This window comes from Opisthorchis viverrini (assembly GCF_000715545.1).
Source record: "Opisthorchis viverrini unplaced genomic scaffold opera_v5_27, whole genome shotgun sequence".
Lineage (NCBI taxonomy): Eukaryota > Metazoa > Platyhelminthes > Trematoda > Opisthorchiida > Opisthorchiidae > Opisthorchis > Opisthorchis viverrini.
The window spans coordinates 822,806-834,511 of NW_008751682.1; the positions used below are offsets into that span (position 1 = coordinate 822,806).

General features: G+C 46.8%; 1 protein-coding gene across 1 annotated transcript in view; it reads left to right on the forward strand.

The window, feature by feature from the left end:
• Nucleotides 1-7,585: 7,585 nt before the first annotated feature.
• T265_02201 (hypothetical protein) overlaps nt 7,586-11,706 on the forward strand; it is a gene marked incomplete at both ends in the record, with an annotated part of 16,230 nt that continues 12,109 nt past the window's right edge. The window contains one exon of the mRNA XM_009166389.1: nt 7,586-7,753. Within this exon, the coding sequence (XP_009164653.1) occupies nt 7,586-7,753 (168 nt within the window). The remainder of the gene's footprint in view (nt 7,754-11,706) is intronic.

An 11,706-nucleotide genomic window follows, 5' to 3' on the forward strand; every position in this document is an offset into this window, starting at 1 on the left:
ATGGACCTCCTCTAGCTCAACGCGCAGAACGGGTTCGTCTTGCGCAAGAGTTTACGAATGGCCATTCGCGAGGAGCAACCTGCTAAGAGGCGTTTGCTTTTCCAAGACAACGAGACTGGGTGTGACGAGATCTCCGGGACAGAATACCGACTTTTATGTTGTTCTCTTCAGAACTCAGGCACCACTATTTGGCCACTCGTGGTTTTCTTGTTCCTGTCCCTCAAGAAAAACGCAGTTGGCTCATTTATGCAACGATGCCTCATGTACCTGAACTGACCAATTTTGTTTTTACGAGTGAGGTTGTAGCTATCCCTTCACCCATATATTTGACTGTTCAACTCACAGTCACTCACTGGATCACGAGACGTCTTTTTCCTACATTTACAAACCACGTCAAACAGTGCTGACTCATCTGACATTGATGGTCTACACCGTCTAATAAGTGCAGCAACAGGTCATGTGCTGGCACACCCATATAAGCGTAAATGCATCTACATATAGCAAACCCGAACACAGCGAACACACAGACTTGCGCGCGCAGGGAACAGGAAGCCGAGCACTCTCCGCAAGTCCACGGACTATTACGGATCACTTCTGGCAGCTTTACCGCGGAGAAGAAAAGTTCCTGCCATCGGGACCCTGACCAAAGTGCTCTCACAATTAGTACATTCCCCCTTTGACTTGCTCCATATTGCAACACACGGTATCAACCATTGCGAAAACTTTTATTAGTGCACTTGATTTCTGAATCATAGTATGACTACCATAACCTGAGCACCAATAAGGTCTAATATGGTGGCATGTTTTCGTGTGCCAATTGGAGGATCTTTGAGTTACACTGGTTCTGCAATTCACGAAACTTTGGCTCGTCTTCCGTGTCTCTTGTCGTCAACCCTTTGGAAAATAGTGGAGACCTCTTTTCCAGAAGAGACCGAATCCCTTAGGAAGCTCGCGGTTTGCTCGACTGCGTGCTTTTTTCGGAATGAAGATTGCGTCAGTGTCATGGACTTTCTGCGCAGCGGACATGCGTAAGTCTTTCACCGAAACTGGTCACAGTTTGAATTAATCAAGTGAGATGCAACTTCCTGAGAGGTCTGCACGGTAGCAGTAGTAGTAGTGACACAACGCGCATACTGTACTCGGCCTTCAACGTAGAGCTGCACAATGATGACGTGTAAAGCATGCGGAAATGGTGGAGGTTTTTTGTAACCTTTTCATTTTTGGTGTAGACCGCAATAGCGCCGTTTTGTCTTCCCCCTTATACACTCTTTTTAACAACTGTCTTGCCCGCGCCTGCGTCCTCCTTTTAACCGCCTCCCATCAAGCGGTGATTCCGTTCTGGGTTTTACGTCGTTATTGTGTACACTATACATTTTTGCTGTTCACCGTGGTAATTTCGTGATCTACGACTTTCCTTTTTGCGCATTCCTTTCACTATTTAATGTCCCTTGACAAATGTGATTAAATTCGTGCTCCGGCGGACCGAAGTTACCGGACCATATTATCGTTGTCGGAGCTGCGTTTCTGAAGATCTTTCCGTGTTTGGCACGCACCCTCAGTTTTCCTAGCTCCTTTCAGTTCTTGAACTCCCCGGGAATACGCATTCCCTCCCAACTAAACAGACCACATCTCATTTTTCTCCTCAACGCTGTTTCCGTTTTTTAAAAGTTGGGTGATTTACCGTGGTGTAACCCAAGCGAGTATAAACTATGGTTTTGATGTACGTCATTTTCACTCCCATCGAGAAGATTGCCAGTTCGCCTGTACAGACCTGGTGACCCTGAGCGGCCTGCTGTTACTCTCTCGCCAACGTAAGCGTACTAGTTTTATCACCTATATTTCAAGTGTTATATCTGCATATTCGCCAATCTGGGGTATCCGCTGCTGACCCGCTCCAGTGCCTAGTGTCGGGGAGAAAAAGACTCACGGAAGGGAACAAAATAGCTATATTCCAGCAAAGCAGGCGCGAAAGCGTGAGTGCGTGTGAGTGCGAATGTACAGCGGTCTCAAGCATTGGATGGAAGTGCGAATGTACAGCGGTCTCAAGCCATTTATTGGATGGACACTGTCTGAACTCGGTCCAGTGCTGACGCACACGGTTTGGCTGCGACGTGTTGCCTATTGCCAAGTGCCGCTGAAAGTAAATGCATGGTTGACCGCATTGTCTTGGATTTTAGAAAACCCTTAAAACGAACTAACAGTTGTGGCTGTGGTTTGTTGGTAAAGCTTTAGCATTTTTGGTCAAACACTCAACTTGATTGCCTCATTCGGAAGCGGTCAGTACTCCAGAATGACTATCTGCGAGGCATCTCCGTATCTCGCACCACAATCCTGATCCCTTAAGGAGAGGAAATTTAGCATTCTCTATTCTTCTTGGACAACAAGCCCTCATCTGTTTTTGGCTCCATTTTATCAATGGGCGAAATTTACGGTTTAGGACCCCCTGCTTAACACATTATACACAGTACGTACAAAGCCGCATTTTTTTCAAACGGAAAGCGTGGACGGCTCGCTCACTTTATTCGTATTCCGCAGAGCCAAAATTTACCCGCTGTTGGTCACTGAAAAGCCCGTGAACTGTAGAATCGGCCAAACGTTACCAATTCTTTCTTGTCATGTCTTTATTCAAAAAACGTCTCAGGATGAGAGTCTGGATAGTACAACCCCCGTAGGTCAATGCAACATTGCTGTAGTGCATTCCTGCAATATCCAACTCAGTGGGTCCCTCCTGGTTTCTCTAAACGAAAAGTGATAAAAGTATGTAAGATTGTGCAGTAAATGGCGGCGAATTCAGTATTCTTTCTCTGTAAGCTATCCTAACTAGGGAGACCGCCGCGCCCCAACCTGTGCTCACACATGCATTGGTGCCTTCTGTACGCAAAATAAGCTAAAAACCAGTATCATGACCATTTCCTTACACGCTTTCCCATAAGCTGTACTCACCCGTGCAAGCTCAATCTTTGGAGGTCATGCAAAAATTATCTACTGGAGGCAACGAATAAGGTTGAGAAAGGAATATCCGAATACATTTCTACCTCTCTTGTCGAAGGTTTAAATGGTCCATCTTCAACCCTAACCCTCCATCGAATAACATAAAAGCTAGCTAGCTGTCCCCATTGGTGCTTGCACGCCATTACGCGTGCACATACGGCTACACTCACCGTCCTGACGGGATTTATTTTTACACATCTCTGTGAGTACATCTTATACGCAGTAAATTTTTTATTAAGACTGTAATATGCACGCTATGGGAGCACCAGCGGACAGTGATTCTCCGAAGGCAGGTGCTCACGACAATTTCTGTGGATGAAAAACAGAAATAAAGCTCATGAGCCAAGGCCCAGTAAGCAAGGTTGTATATCAATACTTACATATAAATCAATCAAACTGACAGACGCCGTATGCTACACTGGCCTTCTTTTTGAAGAACACCGTCCCCGGTGTACCATGGCCTACGTGAACCGGCCGCTGCTAGTGGTGTGGTGCGTTGAGCTGGCGAGCGTGTGCAGGGGTTGCTGTATCTGGGACTGCGTCTACCGTATGTGAGTGAGCAACGCGCTAGCTCTGAGGCATGTATGCACATATGTAGAGCCAGGATCTTTGTGGTGGGTCTACGCTGTGTGCGGTAACCATCCTGCTGTGGTCGCCAATTATGTAATATGCACGCTATGGAAGCACCAGCGGACAGTGATTCTCCGAAGGCAGGTGCTCACGACAATTTCTGTGGATGAAAAACAGAAATAAAGCTCATGAGCCAAGGCCCAGTAAGCAAGGTTGTACATCAATACTTACATATAAATCAATCAAACTGACAGACGCCGTATACTACAAGGCTTTCGTGCAGCAACGACTTCTGTATCTCAACAAGCTATTAAAAAATTCATCAAAATGTTTACAGAAAGTTCAGTGTCCCTACCCCAGGCTGGTCTGTAGACTGCTGCACAAAACCCAACTTTCATGCCGAGCAACTGCGGCCTGACAGTCAGGCTTTTGACCGAATTCCTTAAAATGACATAACTGTCTCTATGTCCGGGTTAAAGATTCCTGGGGTTAACCACACCCCCATGCATCCATAAGCTTTATGAATAAGTGTTTTCACGTCATATAAACCGTCATTTGGCGGCACCAACCTGGTCGTTTCGCTTGTCGCATAAGACAAGGCTGCTTAGCGAAAAAAACTGTCAGCCGAAGTGATAAATATTCCTTCGTTTATATTCCTCACCCCACCCTGCGAACCCACTTGTAGATTCCGCATACAAACAATTAATTCAGAGACTGTGCAACTGGCAAAATTTGCGCGAGCTTGTCCGCAATTGAAGCACAGCTTTCTTTTCTCATTGCAGTATTTAAGGCAAGAGTTCTTCGGCAATCAGAATAGCAAGCTGCTCTTGAGCCCTTGCTAAATACATGTCGGTGGTTTTCACGCAAGAATCGCGCTTCCCAGGCAGCGAGAGGAATATCTCCTGAAAAGCAAATCAGGAAAACGTACAATAGTCTACCATGCATTGCACTTGGTTCCCTTGGAGGACGGTCTCCATCTTAGATATAAAGAATGTGGGTATAAGTGAAGCCAAAACTATGCCCGTATCATTTCGTGGCAAGCCCAATAGAGCTAGTGAAAAGTAGAACCGTCGTGCGACGATGCAACGTATATGCAGCTGCGGACGAACGGATGCCCTTTTGGTACGTCCATGAAAAACAATTAAATGAGCCCAGCAAAAATAGTGGAGATAGTGTCCGTGCCCAGGCACGGTGTCCGGGAATCTCTGTGAAGTCTTCTCAAAAACAGTTACGTTGACCCTGATTTGGGTATGTTTAACATTTGGTTCGCATATTATTAGGCCCTCCGGTTTTGAACCAACACAAAATATCTGGAACAAAATTTCGCCCTCAGCGGTATTTACGGACAGGGGCGAAACTCTGCTTTCTACCTTTACCTGGTTGTGGGCACGTACACTGTGGTATGCATTTCATAAACCCTCCCAAAATCTTTATTTCTCAGCTTGTCAGGGCATGGCCTCTTGGCCTTTCCGCTTTGCGAGGCCCTTCTTCGGTTCTTGGGCGGCAAGCCAGAGAGCGTCAGACAGGATTTCTAAGCAGCTGGCGTTGCATCAACCACGCCTTTCCACCACCACATGTACCACGGGCCAACAGCTGCAGTTTCTTTTGAATTTTCCGAAGTTATCGTATCTGTGAATGAGTTGTCTCTCCAAGATTATCCTGGGTGGCCGGATGCACATGACAGTCAAACTGCGTAATGGTCCGCTCTTCTCAGAAGTCCGGTGAACTCATTGCACAAAGTGAACTGCCCAGAAAGTCCATCACCTCTAGGAGGGTTCTTCAGGATTGACCTCTCCGCTTTTCGTCCAGTTTTTTGTTGGTGGCGCAATCCGTGTCATTTGTTGCCATATCTAGGAGACCGTGAATCCGCCTATCAAAATCATGCCTCGAGGGAGATTAATAAATTTGGGTTGTGCAAGCGACAGCTTTTTTGCGTGGCAATAGTCAGGGCGCGCAAAGTGTTCAAAATGCAGCAGTAGAGACGTTCTCTTGTTTCGGTGTGCACTTTTAGCCTTAGGAGCATACCATATTTGCTCAACAGTCCTCACATGCTCGTGCTTCTCTGAAGCGTCAGAAACGAAAAACGGATTTAGTTGCTAGGTTTGTATGCGCTGGCAGCCACGTAAGCTGTCTGCAACATACCACGTGTGGCCCGCGTGCAGGGATTATTTTTTTCAAACTGTCATTCAGGATATTGCTGGCCAAGTTCGCTTAGTCCAGAAGGTGGTGTTTGCGAAGCACCTGTGAGAGTGACTCTACTTTGTTTTCGAGGAAATTCCATTCCATCCTTTAATCATTTTCCCACAGAACTACAAACGGCGTGACGGACCGCAATGTGAAAGTAAAGGAATGATCAGCAAATGGGTATTTCGTAGCGAGTTCACATCGACATAGTGGCTCAGTAAACTCACATTGTTATGATACTTGGGGTCTGCCCACCCACCCAGGGATATCGACAGCAAAGGTGATTCTTGGTTAAAAGTTCATGGAAGAAGGGTTAAGATACAGCAGCGTTAAAATAAGCGGCTACAGTCAGTTGAATTTTCAAAATCTTTTTGTCCTTCTGGTTGGACGTCGCACTCACCTGCACGTGGCTGTTGAACATGCAGGACGTGGCATGAAGATACTAAGGGTGGAGCAAAGGCGGCAAGTCCCCGACCGAGCTGTCTTGCTGAATTTCAGCCGTAGTCTTGCGTTGAGCCCATGCTGAATAAGGTTTGCAAAGGTTGAATAAGGTCCTCAATCCCGTTGAGGACGCCCCAGTTCGGAACGATTACTGATGTACCCAAGTGTGGGTGTTTCATTCTCGACGGCTTCGCTTCTTTGCGACAAGTTCCCATTGTTTTATTTCGTTTACACTTTTTGTTATGGCACACGTTCCTTTTTATTGGCAGTTAAGTGCTAGTAGGTGTTTCTGGGCATTTTTGCTATTGTTCATATGCTCTCTTTATGGTAACTTTGATGTATCTGAATGTGTACTCATTCGCAATTGCTTCTAATTCCTTCCTCCATTAGTACAGTGGAACCGGTGCGGACGTTTCCTTTTCAGCCGCTAACTTAACCCGAGTCCAGAAGCAGGGCCTGTCTTCACGAGACGCGTTTCGTGGTCCACGGATTTGAGGTCGGCAACAATTCTCGTGGCGGCCGCTGGACACGCTCAAGGAGGGTGACGTCTTTCGTGCGACCTGAGTAGACAACTTGGTTGGCGTACTCCAAGAGTGGTCTGAAGTAGGCTACATAGAGTATTTGGAAGTCCATGAGAGTAATACGGGAGAAGGTGCGTCGGATCATCCGTAAAATGGCGAATGCCTTATGGGCCGATTTTACATGATGCAGTGAGGACAAGTTTGAGGAAAACCAGATCCCCAAATACTTTTTGGCATCTATCCTCAGGATGTTTTTGGTCCTTTCTCACCATGCATAAGAACGGAACAGAAAACATCATGAGGGTAGATGCCAAAAAGGATTTGAGCATCTGGGTCTCCTCAAACTTGTCCTTCTCACTGCATCATGTAAAATCGGCCCATAAGGCATTCGCCATTTTACGGATGATCCGACGCACCTTCTCCCGTATTACTCTCATGGACTTCCAAATACTCTATGTAGCCTACTTCAGACCACTCTTGGAGTACGCCAACCAAGTTGTCTACTCAGGTCGCACGAAAGACGTCACCCTCCTTGAGCGTGTCCAGCGGCCGCCACGAGAATTGTTGCCGACCTCAAATCCGTGGACCACGAAACGCGTCTCGTGAAGACAGGCCCTGCTTCTGGACTCGGGTTAAGTTAGCGGCTGAAAAGGAAACGCCCCCCTGTTTGAACAAACCTTGGCAAACAGGTTTTTTACCGTTGACCCAGGAAACACCCGGCGGGGGCATAGTAAGATAATTTTCAAGCTTAGAGCACACACATTCATTAAACAAATTTTTTTCTAATTTCGGGTAGTGGGTGCGTGGAATGACCTTCCTCCGGCGGTTGTTCACGCACTTTCTAGAACGCAGTTCAAAGCACTATTAGACATTTATTCATGCGAATCCTCGCGCTGTCAAGCATACTACTCCGCGCTGAGAATATAAAGAGCAGTGCTCCACTCTTTTTCCGGTTGTGCCTTTCAGGTGAACGACAGCCACTGACCGACAAGAACAAAACCGACCCGGGAAACTTGGGCAAAAGCCTGGATCCTGTGTATCCATCCGTGAATCCGTGACTCCGTGAATCCACATCGTGCCTAATTCACTTCACTGTGTCTTTGCCAATAGCTGGGCAGTCTGCCTGATATATGGAATTGTGGCCCATTGACCATACTATCTAACTGACAGTATGCGATAAGTGCGTAGTTTTCGAACGGTGATGGGGCTCACAAGAGACTACCTCTTTCACCTTTCCATGTTGGCCACCTGTCCAGTTGAACTTAATAGTTTGTTCTAACCTACTAATACCATTGGCGGTCACTTAGTAAGGTTTCGTTTCCCGGCCACGCTGCCCTCTACCATGGTGAGTTTCCCTGTGGTCTGTAATTGTGTAGCTTTCCAGGGGTTAAATCTGTTGTAAGACAGCTCAAAAGCTTCCCACGAAGTACTGAGAGATGAACAGTGGCTAGGGTGTCCAATTTATGTCACATGGATAGGGGACTGATAGCCCGATGGCTTACTGGTACAGCGGCGATGATGACGGCTTGTTATGGACATAGTTGCTTGCGAGATAGCACAAACCGCCTGGTGTTTCGTCTTTTCACCTACTGGTTCATATGACTCGTATCTGCGCAAAACTATGTCGCCGAACTCCCAAACCTGAATTTTCCGTGTGATGGGGCTTTTAGTTGTCCGCCCCGGAACTGCGCACAAGGGTTTTCTGCTCCTAATGGATATAAAATCAGGGGACTGCTTATGTGGGAGCGCATTGTAACATAGGAGAGAGATGGATTCAGTGCGATAGTTTGCGCAAGTACGCATTCGTGCGTGGCTAAAGATTTCATTCTAACATGGATCTTCTAGGCACTGCTTGTGTGTAATTTCATTAGGTATGCTTTGTTCTCTAATTACGTCTTCCGTCGTTTGCACCAATCGCTTCATTGCAGTCCGGTTGAATTGAGGCTAACATGACCCAATGTGCGGTGAAAACAGGAGCTATATGATAGTTGAGTCCCAGCGTTTGTGGACGTATGTACTGCGCCAACTGTTGGCGCATCTAGAGATCCCATGGTGGCACCTTATTTCTTTCGTTATCCCAAAAACTCTTGCGCGCTGGCTTTTCGTTTTAGGTCTTTGCGGAAGCAACGTTTATACAGGGTCATTCACAGTATTTGGTACATACACCAGAGTCCGTAAACGTGTCCCATATGGACAGGTCATTTTTGGTCGCCAACTTCTTGAGGTTTATGAACTATTTTAGCTGTCGCACCCTTTTGACACCTAACTGGCATGTCACCAAAAGGATGCACGAGGGCTGGGATACTGCCAGGTTGCCCAAGCCTAGACAGGGAAGTCGAGGGGTCCAGGTCAGGTTCGAACCTCGGACCTTCCGGTCGGTAAATTCGCGCTCTGACCACAGCCATCTCGCCATTTCGCGGACTGAATATGAATTGGTAACAGTCCATGTGGATTTGTATAGATCACAACTCAAGCCGTTCGTTCAGTTGGACCGAACTGTAAGGAAGTTTGTGTGGTGTTCCTACCGATTCAGGACCTCCCGGACTTGGGTGTGCATGTGTTAAAATTGTCCTCATGGCACTGGGGTATTCTGCTGGAACGCCGTTTGAGCAACCAGCACAATCCAGGACTGTAGCGACTCATCCCATCAAATGGCCCGTATTCCTGTAGGCTTTTATTCTTTCCGCCATCCACCGGGGTCGCTTGACTGTAAACTCCGTCATCTGACCGATCTACGGCTGCCAAGTATCGGCGTCGGACACGTGTATGTTGTTGATGCTCTTGTACTCATCTTACCGTCATCGGAGCTCAATGTGATTGATGGGCGAACGGGTGTTGGTTTAGTCTAGTTTAGTCGTAGCGCCTCCCATTTGTTATAGTGAAGCGGTTCGGATGTTACAGCGAAATTTTGCAGCATTCTTCTACTACAATTTAAGGTAGCAACGCTTTTGGGATGCTGGAGGAATCATGTGAGAATGGGACCTGAGAAGTAACGAAGACAGTCATGTCCGTAATAGATGTGGCTTCTATCGTCTGTAACCGGTATCACATATCGTCGTGTCTAAATTGACGCTGGTTTCCGCGGGTGCAGTGAAGGTCTACCAAAGCCTCCATTGCAGAACTCCATTAACACCAGTTATGGCTCCTGACGTGTAGCTACCCACATGGGTTTTTCTAGGTGACGTATGTCCTACAATTGTCAACAGATTACGTGGCTCTATGATGATAATTAGAGATTTTGTGTCCAAGTTTGTTTTTCGCGGGTCTGCAACTAGCCTGACGATTGTGACTTGCCATTCCAGAAGGAGCCTGGGATAGCCCTGTTGAAGACTCGAACATGCGGACCAGCGGGTCTTTAGTTCGAACACACCCGCGGTGTCTCTGTTATGTTCTCTAATAATCAGTCAATCAACCTTGTCAGTTACACACAAAATTGAGAAGACAAAAAGCCTTGAGGAATTTATACTGCAGCAGCTGAACAGCCAATATCGAGATTCGAAGAATCCAGAATGTAATTGAATAAAACAGTCCAATGAAAGGCTGAAATAGAGAGAGAGAAATGTTGAGCAATATGTTCGTTAGGAGTGCCTCCTAACACCTCCCCTTTGAAGTCATTGTTCGTACGACTGGAGCTGTGGTTTCAGTTGTATTCGTATGACAGGCTTTCTGATCCGATCGGTCCATTTTCTGGGTGTACAATTTTTGGAAATTTCTGGTTCATTCATCGGCTCTGGAGATTTTGGCTGTTGAGCTAACTCAAATGTGTCGAGAAGAGTCTCCAGTGGAAGAACAGGGTCAAAAGTAGCTGCCGCTGGAAGATAGCAAGCGCGTAGCTGATTGGCATGACGGACCCAGATAGAGGAGCCTACATTTACCTCAGACAACTCTTCCGGCACGGCGCACAATTATGCCTTGTGTCCACTTTTCCGCGCCACCACGATAGTCTTTCGCTAGCACAGATTGGCCGGGTATAAATATGTTCTTTGCAGCACCGTGATGTCGGTTGAACTGAACTTCCATATTTATGTTTCTACCGGTTGGCGAATGTGGTGTTGGACGGATGACGTCAACGGGTAAGCGGACCTTCCGGTTCATAATTACCTCCGCCGGGGACTTATCATGTGGAGCGAACATTTGGTGTCGCCCTGTAACTCAGCAGAAATGTCTCGATGATTTCCGGGGTGGTTCCCTCCCCTTTGAGTTTTTGGAGTGCGCGTTTGAAAGTGTTCACGAGTCTTTCCACTTGGTCATTTGATTGTGGATGAAATGGTGGTGATCGCACGTGTTGTATGGGATTTTCTTGACAGAAATCGGAAAATTTAGCGGAAGTGAGTTCGCTGCCGTTGTCGGAAACAATGATATTTGGAACTCCGAAGTGACTAAACACATGTAGTTTTGAAATGGTAGCCTCAGCAGTAATATGGTTCATGCTGAACACTTCTGGCCATTTGCTATAAGCATCTACTAGGATGAGATATTGTTGGCCGTTAATTGGTCCCGCAAAATCAACATGAATTCGTGACCATGGAAGTTCTGGGACAGGTCATGAACATAATTCTGTTTTTCGAGAGGATTTCGCAGATAGTTGGCATTTGGAGCACTTGCGTACAAGTTCTAACTGCTTATCCATGCTCGGTCAGTAGACGTAGCTACGTGTTAGCGCCTTCAAGCGGTTGATACCGGGATGTCCAAAATGAAATTGTTTGAGGACCACTCCGTAATTCCGGGGGCATAATTACTCGTTCTGCAAAGAGTAAACAACCATCAACCTCGGGAAGTGAGGATCGACGTTGGTAGAACGGTTGAAGTTGTTTATCGGAACATACCGTAGGCCATTGTGTGCGGTGAAAATGGAGTACATTTTGAAGTAACGGATCACGAGCAGTGGCGTCGCGAACCATGGCGGAAGTAACTGGGAGTGCACGGATTGTAGTAGCAAGCATTGCGTTAACTTCCGGTTCCACCGTTATCGAGGCAACAACAGCATCCTCGGTTTGTT